This window comes from Argiope bruennichi, chromosome X2 (assembly GCF_947563725.1).
Source record: "Argiope bruennichi chromosome X2, qqArgBrue1.1, whole genome shotgun sequence".
Lineage (NCBI taxonomy): Eukaryota > Metazoa > Arthropoda > Arachnida > Araneae > Araneidae > Argiope > Argiope bruennichi.
The window spans coordinates 126,443,318-126,462,333 of NC_079163.1; the positions used below are offsets into that span (position 1 = coordinate 126,443,318).

The 19,016-nt window shown below is 30.2% G+C and overlaps 1 protein-coding gene across 1 annotated transcript in view; it reads left to right on the forward strand.

The window, feature by feature from the left end:
• The window catches only part of LOC129959641 (DNA damage-regulated autophagy modulator protein 1-like), a 40,551-nt gene extending 34,108 nt beyond the window's left edge, over positions 1-6,443 (forward strand). Inside the window, exon 7 of the mRNA XM_056072525.1 lies at positions 5,804-6,443. Within this exon, the coding sequence (XP_055928500.1) occupies positions 5,804-6,004 (201 nt within the window). The 3' untranslated portion in view covers positions 6,005-6,443. The remainder of the gene's footprint in view (positions 1-5,803) is intronic.
• The last annotated feature ends 12,573 nt before the right edge of the window (positions 6,444-19,016 follow it).

Below are 19,016 nucleotides of genomic sequence, written 5' to 3' on the forward strand. Positions count from 1 at the left end.
ACTTTTTTTTTTTTAATAAAACATATTTGACGTCGCCTGCGTTTTCTAGCTTCGAGACGTTCCAAATATACTAAGTGCCAATTCATTTAATTTATTACATTAAATGCATTTTATTTTGTTACATTAACATTATTTATTACATTAAATGCATTTTATTTTTAGATGTGAACTTTTATTTCTTTACTTATAATTTTTTTCGAAATTTGCTATTATTTTCTTAATAAATTTATAAGAAATACAATTCACCAGCCTTTCATTCGAAATTTCGTATTTTTATTTAGTGAAAAACTTATTTTCGGATTTGAAATCATCCACATTTCTTTCATTTTTGTAAATATTCTTACTTTCTTATAGACGAAGTGTCATTTCAGAAAGCATTTAAGAAATAATAATACATCTATTACCATGATTTTGATGAATATCCTTGTGTTAGATCTTTCTGAATGTAAAGAAACCATTTTAAGACTTTTCGGTCTAATTAAAAATCATAAAGAACTAGAAGGATAGTACAGAATTGTAGATTTCATCTTTGGAAGAAATTCCGTTGATGGAGACTGAATGCGTCATCCGCATGCGTGTGTATGCGATGACAAAAAAGCGCTCCAAGCTAGATGGATGAAATTTGGTATATAATTTTACCACCGAACTTACATTTGTATAAAATATCTCAAGGGGATGCTTATATGTCGATGTTTCTATTCAGAGGCATGGGAATACAATAGCTGAAAAATGCAACAAGCTAGACAAATGAAATTTCGTTTTCGGTAGTGACATCAGAATTACAAATTTGGATGAAATTCGAACTGAGTCGATGAGTCCATTGGTTATTTTCTCTACTATCTAATTGGATGACACCTTTTATTCTAGGAATATTTTGTCGTTTTGATTCAAATGAATCTAAACAATATTTAAAATATTTATATACTCCAAGTAACTTTTGCGTGAAATGGTAGCATTTATGAATATTTTAATTGTTTTTTAAACAAGTTGAGAATGAGAAAACAGAGAAATAAATAAAATGAGATATATATTTTTATGAAATATAACAAAAGCATTTAAAGTGTTTCATTGTTATACAATATTTATATTTTTGAATGTAGTTGCTTGGTATTTTAGAGGACTATTAATTGCAGAATCTACGAGAGTGATCTCACATACTGTCCAATGAAGGTCTGACTCCTCTCCCCCGCATAAAATGGTGGACCTTAGGTCAGGCCGCAAATGCCTTATGAGTTATTGCGTTTACAAGCATGCGAAAGTACTGACTGACGCATTTTCAATCTTTTTACAAATTTGGTTCAAAATTTAATAAGAATATATACTTTTGATGATAAACGTGTTAATAAAATTTTATTCACCTAGTTCTTTACGTTTTGGAGTTATTGAGTTCACATGTAGTCGAACAGGCTACCAGAGAAACTTCATGCGAAAGGATTTCGTCCAAAAATTTGATCATAAGTCTTCATATTAAATTTCATTCGTCTAGCTCAAAGCATTTTTGAATTAATGTGTTCAAAGACAGAAATAATGACAAAATTTGCCTGTCGAACTCAAGGAAATCTGAACAGTGGAGATTCGCCAAATTTCGAGTCGAGTTTTTGAAGATTACAATACTTCCTCTATACTTCGTATGTGAGAAAATAAAAGGCAATAAATCTTTAAAAAAAGCAGAAGATGTGCTTGTTTAGATGGGCACTTACCCTGTTAACAATATCTCGGATCTGATTGTCTCAGATTATCTAACGAAAGTTGTAGCAGAAAATCTCATCCACATCGATAGAGTGCTTATGAAACAAAAACAAACGAACAAAAATGTTTACACTTCACTTTGGATTAAAATATTTAATAACATTAGAGACCTTGTTTCCTTGCAGTGGGATCTTCTCTGTCCGTAAAGTTCACGAACACTGAAATCTAATCTAATCACTAAAATAGAATTGATACAAATTGTGATCGTCTAATAGTGAAAAACAAACAAACATACAATGCTGAATATAAAATAGCGAAATGCTGAAAGAAAATATTAGTAATAATTTTCAATGGGATCTGAACCGTGAAGGAAGAATATAATGAATAATAGTAAATAATAATGTAATAAATGCAAACCTCAGCTCATTGACTTTTGCTGTTTTTTCATGCTTAGGTTTATTCACTTACTAAAGTCAATTTAAGCATTAAAAAAAAAAAAAAAAAACCTGTTAGAAAACTATAGTTGGGATTTTACATCCGACAATGACGCAAATCAAAAAGGTGGGGATATTATGGACACCATCCAGTATTACAGAGGACGGGGGACGATTATATATTGTAATGTGATAAATTAATTCACCCACGGCATATGGGCAGACCGACTAAGGGTTTAAATAGAAGAATCACCCAATGCACACTCGATTATCCTTCTTGAGCTGATACAAAAGGCCACATATTGTGTAAGAACAAGAAAAATTCGAGAGGAGAGTACTCCAGTTGATTAGAATAGCGAATTTAAATAAAGAAACGAGTTGAGAACGAAGGAAAAAAAATGTCTAAATGAGGAATAAAATTTCATGAACTATAATAATGTTATTTAAGAAGTTTCGTTATCTTGTGATAGTGATGTTTTTGCATAAAAGTAAAAAATTTAAAAGAATATCATCCTTTCCTACTAAAGGGATCTCTGTAGAGCTTTATTACACATTTGGAAATTCGTGTTTATTGAAGATAGATTTTTCTTTTAGCTTTTATTAACTTGTAAAATAGAAGTATTATAACAATTCATAGGTCTCAATGAATTGCTGTTAATTAATCCCGCTTGGTCTAGCGTAATTTTCCATATCCATGACTCAAGGACTGCTATTAAAGAAGTATAATAATCTCTGTATCTCAAAGTGAACTTGGAGCTCCTAAATATCACCTGGGGATATTTATCTATCTCATAAGTCTGCGTTAGCTCCAGTCAATTAGTGTCCTTTTACCTTTCCGCAGGACTCTTAGGAGAGTGTCCACATTCGTGTTTTGGCTTGGAGGAAAATCTATAGCAATCAGCCCGATTGGATCGAGCCATTGAATGCTAAAGTGCACATCATTCTACGTGTTTTTAAATAATATTGTTTAAAAGCGGAGTTAAGATAGTACCTTTGAAAGAAGTTTGATATATTAAAATTTTAATTTTTCACAAGGGGAAATGAACATAAATTTAAATTACTTTTTAATTTTTTTTTTAATTTTTTAGAAATGAAACTCATTACAAATATCCCAGTAGCTTTTAAATTGAATCTTGTTTTCAAAAAGGATCATTAGATGCCTTATTATTATTTTTATTGAGAGTCACTTTAACCTTTCTTATGGCACAACATATCTGACAGGCATGTTTCTATATTTTATTAATGTGGCTTCGAATAATTGTGATTGTTTTGTGTTAGAACATTTAGGATGTTTGAATATGTATTTAGGTTCCTCCCCCCTTTCAACCCCTTAATCGTTTGCCAATATACCGTGAATGTGTCGATTTATCCTAAATAATAAATGTTAAGAAGTGGAAGTCATCCAATTTGGAATACATGAAAGTTTTTTGTTACTCATGGGAATGTTAGATTCGAACGAAACAAGCCAGTTAGGCCGTCTGAAAACCATTAGGCCATTTACCTCTTGGGTTATTTTAAACTGCATTTGTAATTCTATAAGATTTTCCTATAGGTTTTCTTTTTTTCCATGCATCTGATTTGACCTTTCATTTTGTTGATGTCATTTTGAGTCACGGTGTATGGAAATTCCTACATGCATTTTGTTTGCTTCGTGCGTTTTGCTTCATTGAATCACCCTGTACAAATATTCTGAAGAAAACTCCTTATTCAATAATACCCCCCCCCCCCAAATTTGCTTGTTGATGCTTTCTAATTGCTCATAAACGTTAATTATACATCCAAAACAATAATAAAATTTTTGTATATGCTAAAAGGAAAACGAAGATTTTAATCATATTATAAAAAATACATCTTAAAAGGAAATATTGATATTTTATTGTGGTAATGGATTTGACGGAAGGAAAGAACTTAGGATTTATGGCAGCTTTTGTGACCTCTAAGCAACCTCTGATTTGAAAGCAGCAGCAGCAACAACTACAAAAAAGAAGTATTTCTTATGTACTCCATTATAAATGTTTCCTTATTCACATTAAATATAAACTATAAATGGATGCTTCCTTCTTACTCCTATCAAAATGATGGGAAACAAAACCATCATTTAAAAGCTCAAAGTTTTGATAGAAATGTTGGAAGTAAATTGGAATTTCTATCGCATTTATAATATATTTTAATTTTTAGTAAATGTTTAAGAATTTTCTTTCTTTTAGCACAATCACTGGCTGCATGTCACACATGCCATCTAACTGGTCCACACCTACTATCTATTTAGATGACACTTCTTCACCACAGTTCAAAGATATGCAGCTCTCAGATTATACATATTTAATATTCCCTGGGGATTAATCTTCTTCTCCTATTGTATTCGGTTTAGAATTTTGATTTCTGATTTTACAATTTTTTTTCATACCTAGATTTCTGCTCTAACAATAATTTTCTAAATTTTAGTTCGCTAATTATAGAAAATTTAATTAAACCTTGTGACTAGCAACGTGGAGGTAAATAAATACCTGTGTGGTATATTGAATAAGAATGGCAATACTGAAAAAATAATATTTCCTATATATCGACACTTAACTCTTGATTATTAAAAAAGCAGCGATTTAATTTATGGTTGCAAAATATTTATTTCAATTTCCCATGTAGTTTAGAGTCATTGTGAGGAAAATTTGAAGGAAATCACTTCTGTATTTTGGATTTCTATAGAATTAAACTGCATATGAATTTTATTTCTATTTCTATTTATAACTTATAAATATAATCAAAGCTATTTAACAATACTTATTTAAAATGTTTGATGTAAAAATATTATGTGCAAATGCATAACATATGTAGTGTAAGTGGGCTGAAAAATATTAGATATGTTGGAAAAAAATGGAATTATTAATCATATATGCACACGTGTAATGCACCAAATATTCTTAATATTTTAATATTTTGACGTTTTTATTTAAATTGACTTATTTCATTTTTGTAAAGAAGGAATTTTATCATTTTTCACTAGGTTCCTAATCTACTACAACTTACGGATTTTGTATGGTTTCGTGTTTCCGATGAAAATACCTTTCTTAAATATTTTCTGATAAAAATCGATGAATAGGAATTTATTTCTTATAAAAGGTGCCATCTGATTGTGATTTGAGCAGAATTTGGTTTGCAAGAATCCATAGTATTAATAATATTGCTCTGTGAATTATATTAAAGACTGAAAAGTAGAAAATAATAATAAAAAAAAATGTAAATTTTTTTAACGTGCTTTTATTAGCGTACTAAAATATATACAAAATAGTTTTTATCAAAGATCTGAAAATCAAACCTAAGTTGTTGAAATGAAAGGCCCTGAAAACGATACTATAAGGAAATCAAGAAACAGTAAGCATCACAAGATAGAGATTTTTTAAACATTCCTTAAAAATTATAAAAGTAATCCTAAATTTGATTGAAATTCAAATTTATTTTGAGTATTTTTTCAGTGGCCTGTTGCTTTTACATTTTGGTTTTAACTTTTATGCTTCCGACAAAATAATTCCTTATTAAGTTTTTGAAAACAAACTAATAAGCGCTTATATTAAAAGCTTTATTATTATCTTACTATTCTTGCATGTATCGACAGGGCTGTTTTGGGATTTTTTCTGTGTTTTTTGAATTCTTTTTTAACACATATTTCTTTTTCCTATTTACAGTATAGTTTTTACTACATCATCAGTTCTTTATCAGAATGGGCATTCACTTTCTTCAGCATCTTATTCATAGCAACATTTTACAGAGATTTCAAACATATGAAGCTCAAAGTCAAGGTACGTCCTCGTCAAATCACAGATATCAATCTGGACAGCGTTCATGCCTCACAATTCAATGGGAATGATGAAATAACGAAGATGTAGAAAGAAAACTGAAGGAATCCAATGTTTTAAAAGAAAAAAGTGTAAAGAGGACCTGAAAAATGAATATCCAATTAATTATGCATTTTTTTTCCGTCTTCCAGAGTGATGAAATAAACGGTTTCGTCATTTCGCTAGTTTATTAACTAGACTTAGAGAAAAGAAAAGTAAATTCAATTGATTGTCTTGGCTTCATAAGTACAACAATTTTTACAGTAGTTATTTAAATAAGTTGTTTTAATTTTAGAAAAAGTTGATAATTGTTTTTATGTTAATTAATGTCATTATTTATATGTATTTTTTGTTTTTTAGTAATACTATAGTTAGTAAGTTGAATGTTTGGTGATGAAATTGGCACTATTTTGCGTCCTTCGTTAATAACGTATAATTATGTGGGCTTGCTGCATTTATTGCTTTCAAATAAAATTTGTTTTTTTGTGGACTTTGAAGCTTTATTTTACACACATGTAATAACGAAACAAATGATGCTAAAAGTATAAAGGCATTTTAAAGAAAATATTTCAAAATTCAGTTTATTTTAATTAGTTTATTTAGTCTATTCAAGTCTATTTCTATAAATAAATAAATCGAATTGAACTTCTTCAGAAGATATTTAAGTGCAGTCAATGAACATTATGGGAAAACGATATTTATCGGTGAAACATTTAGAGAAGATTTTATTTTGCTATGTGTTAGTGTCTCATTTTGAAACAAAGTGATGCCATTTTAGGAAGGACCACGTGATTCTTAATCGCAGTCAGACAACGAGAACGACGCTTGAATTTCACACTCCTGACCAAACTTCCACATCTTTCCAGCGAGAGATCATTTGGTCGCCGATGAAGTTAGCGTGCGACATGCTTACTTACTCGTTTATTGGTGTTTCTTCGGTGGAATCATACCTGGAATTTTAGCATCTACAATCGAAACCTTACTTCTAGGCCACCGCGGCTCCTTCAAAAAAGAAGCAAGAAACTGCTGTAAACGCTGTTTATGCTTTTATGCAGTCGAAAAGAGAATTTTTTTTCTCCAAAAGATCTGATCCGACATTTCTTTGAGACATGTAAAGTGAATGGAATATGGCAGGTGAATGCCAAAGAGTTAAAGTTTCAGAGTTTTCTTAATTAAATTTTTAGAGGCACGGGAAAAGTTGAAAACCCATGCAATACAAATATTAAAATGCTTTCATTTTTTAATTTAAGAAAGTGCGAAAAAAATTTTTTTTTTGAAAATTTCGGAATACAGGGTGTTTTATAAATGATGGGAGTAACTTTAAGGGGTGATAGCACACATCAAGACGAGTAATATTAAATAGGAAACCAAGTGTCCCAAACGTCTTCCGAAGGAGATAGGCGCCATCAAAGTTTAGGGCCCTAAATTTCAAATGATGATAAAAAACTTAAAAATGGATCGATTCATTTGCGGTTTTCGCTAAAATCATTCTTTAAATTAGTATTTTCTTTAAAAAAATTTTTAAAGACAAAGTTTAAAAAATGCCGATAGAGGGCGCTCTAGACTTTGGAGTACCGAACAACTACTTTTTACCAGTATTTTTTTTATTTTGTTAAATGTTTGCTAAAGCTTAGACTTTAACTTAAATTTTGAGCGCAAAATTGAAACCATCGGGAGCGGTTAAGTGGCGCAAATTTAACTGCGTTCAGGGGGTTAAATTTTAAATGCTTGTATCTAATGCTGTACTAAATGCTGTAATCTAATACTGTGCTGTAAATTTGTTTTAAAGTGTTATTATAAAATAGCTGCTTGTGAAACTTTTTTATGCCATTTAAATATGAATTAGACACCTGAGAGAAATACAGCCCCAACTGCTAATACGGTTATTTCGATGTTTGAGCGTTAATTTAAAATTTTGCCAAAACAGTCATGCTCTTATTATTTTGAAAAGAAAACCAAGAAAGTGCAAATGCAGTCTGCTGGGTTGAATTAGTCCAATAATATTTCATGTGGCAAATAAATTTTCGTTTATTTATCTTTTGGAACTGTCATTCTAATTTAGATTTCGTAAGTTTGTTCTTTTTTACTTTCTTGTAGGAGTATAGAAAAAATATTGTAATCGTCAAAAAAAAAAAAAATCCTAACTCCCAATTTTGACGAATTTCTACGTTTCAACCTCTCTAATAATGCGCTCGAGATTTATTAAATAAAAAAATTATCAAAAAATTACCTATTAAGTGGCAGCAAGAAGCATTTTATGGATTACAGTGCCATGGAATCTGGACAGTAAGCCTTATAGACCATGTGTTCGATGCCAGAGTGGCAGACAGATTATTGCACCGAGCTGTAAAAGTTCGTGTCCCAATACCACAGAAGCACATTACTGTCAATTACCCAACAGCATGCAATATGACTTCATAGGGGTCGCGGAAGCATCTAGCTAATTTCTGCATGGGTTTATTAGTCTACCAACTGCTTCTCGTGCTATTGATATGCCCTATTCTCATGTTTGGATTATATTGAGACGAATCCTGGGTTATTACACTTATAAAATCTATAGTTTTCATGAATTGTCCACACGGGATGCCGAAGTTCGAAAAACATTTGGGTTGCAGTTCCTTCCAGAGATGGAAGTCGAAACTGTTTGGCCATGGATTGTTCTGTGAACAGATGAGGCCCACTTTCACTTAAATGGCCAAACGAATACTCACAACTGTCGCATCTGGGCAAAAGACAATTCATGTTCTGCTCATCAAAAGCCATTGTACTCTGCAAAAGATATGGTATGGTGCGGTTTAATAGCAACTATTATCATTGTTCTTTTTTTTTAAACAGTTGATTCCGACAGGGTTTAAGGCCAACTCCGTCATTGGGCAACGGCGTCAGGACATGTTGAGAGCCTTTCAGATCGCAAACCCGCCTTTCCAGCCTACAAGATACAATTTTTATTTGAGTCAATGAACGTCCTCATATTCAACATGATGTACAACAGCTGTTACGGCAAACCTTCACTGTAGAACGTATAATAAGAACGAATTGGAATGACATTAATTTTTATTTTGAAAATAATTAAATTTATATTTTGGAAATAAATTAATCGATTTGTCAATAATTGTCAACGAAGGTAATTTTTAAGAAAATTGGAATGACATTAATTTTTATTTTGGAAATAATTAAATTTATATTTTGGAAATAATTAAATTTATATTTTGGAAATAATTAAATTTATATTTTGGAAATAATTAAATTTATATTTTGGAAATAATTAAATTTATATTTTGGAAATAAATTAATCGATTTGTCAATAATTTTGATAATCTAGGAAACAGTAATATGCAAGAAGTGTGAGACAGGATCCATCGAAAAGAAGAGAGGGCGAGGCAGAAAACAGGCTCAGGGTCAGACGCCATATTGTAAGATTGGGAAAAGAACGTAACATAGTCAAGCGAATTCGTGAATGGTGTTTTAATAAGTTTCCACATTCCCCTTTAGATTGAGTAGAAGTGCATATGTACTGGCACTCAATAAAGCATCTAAAATCCGCCAGCGAAGGAAGTAATTGCATTTATTAAAGTCATTGGGGTTGAATTTCAGCTCTAATATTTCGACGCCGATTCAAGAGCTCAGTGTTGACAAGCTGTATTCAAAAGGGAGAAAAAAAGAAAAAAAAAAAAAAAAAAAAAAGGAACACGATCACGAAAGAAAATATAATAAAGGGCTTGCAAAGAACGCATTTGTCCAAGGATTCACAATTTTGCAACTGCATTTTGAGGTCAGGCGAGAGCAAATATGAGCTTCTAGAATAATAATAATAAAAAAAATCCTTAAAAGGATATAGAAACGGTAAGTTAAGGCATTTAAACTGATGAATTCCCAATAGATAATAAAACATGGTGGCGAAAATTTGATGGTATGGGGATGATTTCCTCTAAAAATTCCGATCAAAATGCGATGATATACAATAAAACAACATTATATCCTATCCCGCAATCTGAAGAAATGTATCATAATTTTTTTTTTTACGGTTTGAAAGTATATCTTTCATATTGATAAAGATATTTGAGCCATTATCTTGATATCTTCGATTTCAAGATAATGGACCAAAGCACAAGATAAAGATTGCCAAAAATAATTTCTCAAGAAGTAGATTAAAAATACTATAGTGGCCACCACACAGTCCAGATCTTAATCCTATCGAAGCTTTATCGTCAATTTTTAATTAGAAATTTTCTTTTGAATAGCGAAAGGCATGAAAAAAATCGAAGTATTAATTGAGATTAAAGAAAGTCCGACAAACTTTTAAACACTGATATTTGATTTTAAAACACTGTTAACGTCTTTGCAAGTTCTTCGTTGTTCGAAAAATTTGAAATGATATATAATTGAAAGTTATATATTATTAGTTAAGATATCCCTTTTCTGAAATATTCTGTGATAAAATTTGAATTGTTTGATTTTTCCTTCTAATGAATAAGATTAAATTAATAATAAAATTAATATATTTGGAATTTAAATAAAAAAATCTATATTTTATAATAAAAGGTGTAAAATTTTCATTGATATTCTAATTATTTTGTATAATACTATATATGATAATCTCTAATGATTTAGAAATTAGATATTGGAGAACGACCGGAAAGAACACCCTGTATACTTTTTAAATAGAAATATGGATGTCAAAACCAAATTGCAAAATTATAAGGCATTTATAGATATAAAGGATGTGCAAGTAATAGAGCCACTTTTATTTCAAATTAAAATTTTAAAAGTTGTAGTAAAGTTGAAAAAATGAAGAGAGATGGTAATTCATACCTTTGTCCTCTTTAAGTTTTTAAAAAATTATTTTCACTTTTGACTCGTACCTTTTAAATTTCAAACTCTGCAAAACATTATTTTATAATAATATGACCTGTGAAGACAAATGAATCACTTATCTGTTTTTCTGAATAAATAAATTTTTTCTGTTTCTTTACTTAAGCAATAAGACAAAGATAATCCAGTGGAAGTGATCTTCCTGAAACTTTCTCTCATATTCTTCGATAAAGATCCGTTGCATAAAATTGCGGACCTTGGGTAAGGCCACGAATGCCTTTTATGGCAAAGGCGAACAATAGTCACGAAATATAGTTTGACATGAATCTGATATTTTTACAGAATTTATCGTGCAGATATCGCCTTTTTGCTGATTGAAACCAAAATTAGATATGATACTGCAGTTCCATCCCTAATTTCATTGATTTAAGTTATTGCGATTGCATATATGTGGAAGCATGGACAGACAGACCTTTTGACAAATGTGGTTCAAAATCTGAGAAGAATCTAAACTTTAAATGCTCCACATGCGTACTAAATTTTATTTATATAGCTCCTTTTGTAATTATCGAGTTTACTTTACTCGAACAGCCGGGCAACCAAATTTCCTTTGAATGATAAATTTGATAGAACTGTACAAATTTGATCTAAATTTCATCTCTGCAGTTCACAGCATTTTCAAGTTATTGTGTTCACAGACAGGTGCAGCTCAGGAAGATTAGAAACGCAGAGATTCGTCAAAATCTTGAGTTTGAATTCTTTGATGGTTTCAACACTTTCTCTGCACTTCGTGTACGAGAAAATAAAAAAGATGAAATTTCATTATTTTAATGATCAGAGCTTTCTTTTTTCAATTTAAAATTATTCGAATATTTTATGAGACTACTTATTTCCCCTTAAACAAAACATTTTTCATGTTCTCCTGACTTTATTCCACAATAATCCTCAATTATTTTTTGTTCGTCATATTTGTATCAACAATAAAAAAAAAAAAAAGCGAAATAATGCAAAATAAGAATTATAGCAAAAAAAGGTCAGCAGTTTTGAAAGGATAACAGCATTTAAGCATTACCGATGCTTATACTTATATTTCTCCACAACTAGATTTACGAAATCTCTTACTATTGTTGCCGGGACCATAGATGTTTGAAGAAAATTAATCACGTATTATTAAAGAGCATTAAGAATCCTAATAGATTCAAAAATTCATTATATTCTCCAATTGAAAAAAGTAAAATGAGGTAAAATTCCAGAAAAAAGGTAAAATAAGTGGATCAAAATAAGAACGACCTCAATGGACGGCAAGTAAATGCACTTTTCCTCCTAAACAAAAAATATTGAAGTAATCCAACTAGGCAAGAAAGCAACAATGTATTTTTAATTTCCTTTTTAATGTAGTGGAACTCTCTTTTAACAAACGTTTATTCTCACATTGAACCAGCCCAGTGATCATTTTAGTTTCGCTCATCTCATTACCTTCAAATACATTTCTCTATATAAATTGGAATTTTTTATAATATTTATTGCTTACTTATAATTTTAATTTTTTTGGTAATTACTTTAATATGATATTCATTATGATTTAATTTCTTTACCGTATTGTTTTCAGTACCTAACACTTTTATGATTTTATTTTGAATTCTTATTTTCGAATCAAAAATAATTTTCATCTTTTTCTTCGTATAATTTAATATATTTCATATTTTATTATTGCAATTTCTATAATAAATTTTAAATAAATTCTAATTGCTTATACCCTTAAAAAGAATTCAATTAAAATGAATGCTTTAACCAACAATAATATTCTAAAAATTAGAAAATATCTTAATGCCGTCGAGAGCACACAACTACGTAACAAGAGCACACAAGATTTAAAATTCAAATACATTAGAGAGAAAGTGAGGAATCGATTTCTAAATTCAATCATCTATCTATACTTATATAAAGCTCAATGTGTGTGTGTGTGTGTTGACGCTCTACAGGCCAGACAGTTTGACCTACAGCTACCAAATTTGGTACATGTATACTTTGGAGGTCGAAAATGTGCACCTGGGGTTCCTTTTTTTAATTATATTAATTATTTTAATTTTCCTGAATTTTTAATTATAATTTTACTTATTAATTAAAAACTAACTTTCCCGCCAAAAAAAAATCTTCATTTTCCCCACTGCCAAATAAGTAAGGCTTAAGAATTTTTGGCTGATTATTTCAAACGATTCTGTTTATTTTCTTAATGTTTGATGCATTTAAAATTAAACATTGTTAATTAATCAATCTTTCAGACTCCTTCTGAAGTACTTTTCAATTAAAATAACACAGAATAAAGGAAATTAAAAATTTCTAATCTGCATAGCGTTACCCCAACTGGCGTAGAAAAATTCAGGCATTTGCGTTACCGTAACTGGCGTTGAAAACTCGCGCATGCGCATTGTGTTCTGATTGTTGACAACCATTATCAACGGATGCAGACTTGATTTAAATTATTTTAAGTTAGTTGAATGCTTTTGTAATTTAATTGAATTTATGTTATATATTTTTTGTATATGCTTATAGTTTTAAGTACATCGTTTTTTTAAGTAGTTTTTTTTAACCTGTTTTCAACCGATTGTTTTAAACGATTCATTTTATTTTCTTAGTGTTTGATGCATTTAAAATTAAACATTGTTAATGAATCGATCTAGTCATGATGAATCTGAGAAAATTTTGTTGACAAATTCTTGAAATATTACATAAATTAAGAAATATATTCTTTAGTGCCCATAAAGTTTAAACGCTCAGTGACTGTTTTCAGTAATCATATTGTAAAAAATACTTTGTTTCAGTAAAAAATATTATTATATTAATTGCAGATTAATCCTTTCTACTTTAAAGTATAAATTCTACGGGAGCTAACAGAAAATTAGAGAGATACATATTACGCTATGACTGAAGGCCTTTATAATATTATGAGTGAATTATATGACTATCAAAATTTGAAGTTTTAAAATATTTTGATGAAGAAGCTATTAAAGTAGGAATTGCATAAAATATTTAATTATTAAAATTTTAACGAACATTAAGATTGGAGAACCGGCTGGTCGCCAAAGGCGGCTAGTAAGAAATAAAACCTGCGAAGTTAAATAAAAACTTGCAAAAAAAAAAAAATGTGGTTTATAAAAATTGTTTCGTTAAAGGCCACTCATCACATAATTTCTAACAACATTATTGTTCCACAAATATTGCGGAAGCACTTGCTGCAGATAAATAACCGAATCGATGGCCAGTTTTTATTTATTGAAAACAAAGCATTCTTGTGCGACTTTGAACTCTCGCTCAAGAACAACGCCCGAGGTATCAAATGACGAGATCTCTCCCTACTGGTTGGTCAAGGTTTAAAGAAGACAACTTTCCTTCTAAAAAACAAGAATTCCTGTTCAACGAGATAATTTATTAATTCACAGCATAGGAGAGGAACTGAGGCTGAATGGATCGAAGGTATTTTGCCGATTGAGTTGAAATAGAATGCATGCTTTTGGTTCGAATTGGCATCAACTGTGTTCTTCAAGAGTTCCGTATACGTTTTCTTTTTTGAACCTTAAAATGTTTTACATTATTATTGATAATCAACCGATCATAAGTTGAGATCTTATAATAAGGATAATTTGAATCTTCTTAGGTCCATCCATTATTTTTTAACAAAAATTCTCGCTTCACAGCAAATATAATAACTGTCCAAAATTTCATTAAACTTTATGATCAGAATTCAGTTATTGTCAAGAAACTGAGCTTTGTCCATTGCACTTTAATTTTAATTCATATATTTTCAAGTTCAAACTGAAATAAACCATTTCATAACTATTTTCATTCTGTTAATGAAGTCTGGAGATATTCTATGCTGCTGGAATATTACCCAGTGCTCTACAAACGTTTCGATGAAGTTCCTGTGAAAAATACTCTCTAATTTTACAGATTGACTTTAATAGCTCCAATAAGCAAAATTCATGAACATTTTTAGCAAGATTTATGAGTTTCGAATTTGTAACAGCGAATGAAAATATTCTAGAATATTTCGAAATGCCCCAAGATTTTCTAAACTTTCTATAATATACCAAAATCGTAGACATTACATCGTAGACGTAATTTATACATTGCAAAATCGTGTTTTGCAATGTATCAAATTATATATAACTTTCAAAAATTTATATATGTTGTCTAATGTTTTCAACTGTTCCTTAAGCAATTAAATTCAAATTATTTGCGAATATTCAAGATTGCTTCAAAAATGTCAAGAAATTTTTTCAAAATTCTAGAAATGTCCAAAGCATAATAGTGGTATTTGTAATAGTAAATGTTAATAAACTTAATAACAACTGAATGTTTCCTATGTTCAGAGTTTGAATGTTTTATAAAGATTAAAGCTTACATGCACCAAATTACGTAAGAAAATTTACCACCTAGAGTAATTTTGCACTGTTAATAAAAAATAATTGTTCTAGAAGGAGATGAGACGTATGTGCATATAAATGAATTTTATTTATATTAAATAAAATTCATAAATCATAAACTTTATTTTAGTTAATATGAAGTCTTCAGGAGTGAGTGTCTGATGATGAATCATGAAGAGGCTCATTAAGTGGAACTAGTGATATCATATTCCAACGGAAAATAGCAGCAATTTTATTTGCTTTTCATAAAATTTATTACTTAATAGTAAAACTAACAGTCAGGTGATGAATATAAACGAAATGAATGTAACTAAGACATCTTTCAAATAAGAATATCGAGTACGAGTGGTTTCTTTGACTTTCATGATTTTGATTTAAATTTTGCAATCAAATTTTATAGAGAGTGTTTCAGAAAATTTGAATAGCTTTTAAATCAACAATTCTTAATATAGAAATGATACCGTTGAAAGGATATTGGAGGATACTACTTGCGCAGAAAGGACGAAATAAAACCAAATTTTCTTAAAATTAAAATTTAGTGGCTAGCATAATTTACAATTTAAACCAGAGAAGATTCTTCAGTTGTTGTAGTGATCATTACGTAGGATAAGGCTGAGTGCAGTGACGGTTTAAAATATTCAGTTGGTTGTACTCCATTCTCGAAGACAGCTTTCAAATAAATAAAAAAAAACAATCACATTTTTTTCACAACTATAAATAATATTTCTATTGTTCAAATTCTGTCATATCACTAGAAATAATGCGTAATCCTACAAAAAGTGTTCGGCTGCTCAGGCTCTGTCATATCATTAGAATAGTGCTTAATTCAGTGAAAAATGTAGAATTATTTTGTCTGATAACTGTACTTGTGAATATTGAAACTCACTGAAACTGAGCATTTCTGCGAACAGTGACTTATTCATGTAAAACATCGTTTTGACAGCTGCAGAACCATCTGGTAATTTTAATTGCAAAGTTTGAAAGAATTACATTCTGGTTGCTTGCCGAAAATTCTGTTTCATTTCCATCCTTTCTGCGAAAACGGCATCTTCCTATCTTCATTCGTTTGCTTCATTTTTAAAGTCGCTCCAAGTTTCTAAAACATCCTGTATTTGTATTTAGTGTTGCAACTCATTGATAGCGTAAGCAATGTACAATAATCTAAAACTCGCAGAAGTCAATAAATAGAAGTAAATACAAGAGATAAATGTAGCTTGTTTTGTAAATAACTGAGGTTGTTATGTTTATTTCGGAAGCAGGGGAGGTCGATGGCATAGTGCCAGGAAAAGAAAAGAATATGTTAAAATAGAAAACAAAAATCTCTAGGTGTGAATGAACTACCAGGTTTTCTGAAAAGCAGAATTTTTCCTTCATATGGCTTCTGGACTAGGATGATGCATGACTTACCAACACAAATGTTTTTTTCTAGAAAACTGAATATTTATTTTCTTTATTATGATCTTACCATTATTTATAAATATGCAGAAAAAATCTTCAACACAAATTAATTAATTGTTCTGTATTTGTTTGACTTTTTATAATTTCGAAAAGAAGCATGTTTGAAATTTGGTAAGGGAACATCTATGTTTAGTTTAGTTATATTAAAACCTCGTTATCAAACAGCTCAAGGAATAATCTCAAATTCATTCATTTCTCAATCTATAGTGTCATATCTGAGTCAAAAAATTATAAAAAGTGGCTTGATTTTTATATATTTTTGTTTGAGTTGTTCTCGTATTACAGATTTTATAATCGACTTTACACTCTTTTTTTTTATATTCTCTAATTTTGAAATTTTGTATAGGAGATGGGATAGGTTGAACAACGGAGCAAGATAAAAATTGACTTCGTTTACGATCATATTACTCAAACTTCACCAACTATACGGAGACTGCTGCGATCTACAATGCTAAGCACTAAACATTCGCGTAGCGAAGCCACCATCTCATTGTTTATTAGATATTCGTGTATTTTAACAGTGTTGCATTTTTTAAGGTATGAAACGTAAATTTCTCTGACTATCAGGAAATGTGTTTGGTTTTCCTTTGTTATACATAGCTACCTTAGACAATATGCATTTTATAGTAGCTATTTATTTATTACTTTTTCTTGTTAATCGTACCAAAAAACTCTAATTATTCTAAAATTTCCTACTGGGGGAGATGATCGGGTCAAGTTGACGACCTCATCATCTTACTTCTTTTTATTGTTTTCTATTTATCGGTTTTTGCATTTATTTCTTATTGTGTGCCACTTTCTTGATCAACATCATCCATAAACTGTTTCAAATCACACTTAAGTCGTGGCAGATATGGCAGCTCCACACTTAACACTTTCAACGCTACCGACGATAAAAACTCCATGAAAAGACAAATATCAATCCTTCCGACTATTGACATTTTTTATACAAAAAAAAAAAAAAAAAAATGAAAAAGTAAAGGTATTCTTCAGATATGTATTAGAAAGTTCAACCTATCTAGACTGGCATAAGGGTCAAATTTGAGCCCACAGAACTGGAAGTATCTGAAAGACGAGACATCTCGTCGGTAGCGTTGAAAGTGTTAAGATATGGCAGTTCCACCGGAAACATAGAAGGTACAGCAAAGGCATTTAAAAAAATAAAAGCAAGGGGTTCAGGAAGCAAAAAATGAAAGGAAAATAGAAAAATCCGAATTTGTTTCCTAACATTCATGATATCAGTTGAAACTTCTTAAGAAAGTACTTCTTAAGAATCGGAAAGTTCAACCTATCTAAACTGGCATAAGGGACAAATTTGAGCCCACAGAAACCTGTAACTGGAAGTATCTGAAAGACGAGACATCTCGTCGGTAGCGTTGAAAGTGTTAAGATATGGCAGTTCCACCGGAAACATAGAAGGTACAGCAAAGGCATTTAAAAAAATAAAAGCAAGGGGTTCAGGAAGCAAAAAATGAAAGGAAAATAGAAAAATCCGAATTTGTTTCCTAACATTCATGATATCAGTTGAAACTTCTTAAGAAAGTACTTCTTAAGAATCGGAAAGTTCAACCTATCTAAACTGGCATAAGGGACAAATTTGAGCCCACAGAAACCTGTAACTGGAAGTATCTGAAAGACGAGACATCTCGTCGGTAGCGTTGAAAGTGTTAAGATATGGCAGTTCCACCGGAAACATAGAAGGTACAGCAAAGGCATTTAAAAAAATAAAAGCAAGGGGTCCAGGAAGAAAAAAATTGAAAGGAAAATGGAAAAATCGGAATTTGTTCCCTAACATTCATGATATGAGGTGAAACTTCTTAAGAAAGTACAGTGCAGCTCCTGCATGTGAGATCTATTTTGACCCTCTATCAAGAAAGTAAGGAATGTTGCAAAAGTTCCATATGGTGGTAGAATGGTGACTCTAACTTAGAAGGGAAATTTATGCTCAATTTTTGATAATAAAGAAAACAATGATTTTGAATAACATTAATTTATTATGAACTAGAGTATTATTATGAACTAGAATTAAAATAAAAAAAAAATTCGTAATTAAAATAAAGTATTGCTGTTTTGTATACTAAATAAAAGTATGTTTTTAAAAACTCCTTTCAATTAAGTTTATTTACGGCGAAAAAAATAGATGTAAAAAATTTGACTAAAAAACATCTTCGTACAGTTGAATTTATAAGAATTATTTTAGACTGTTTTTAAATTTATGTGAAAGAAAAAATGCACAGCAACATTTGATAACAAAATTCAATTGCAAATACTTTATATAAAGGAAAAAATAGTGCATTTCTGTAGGTAGTCCAATACTTGACAGTCTAATCTCACCCAGTTTTCATAATGAAAAGTTTCATCCTAAGATA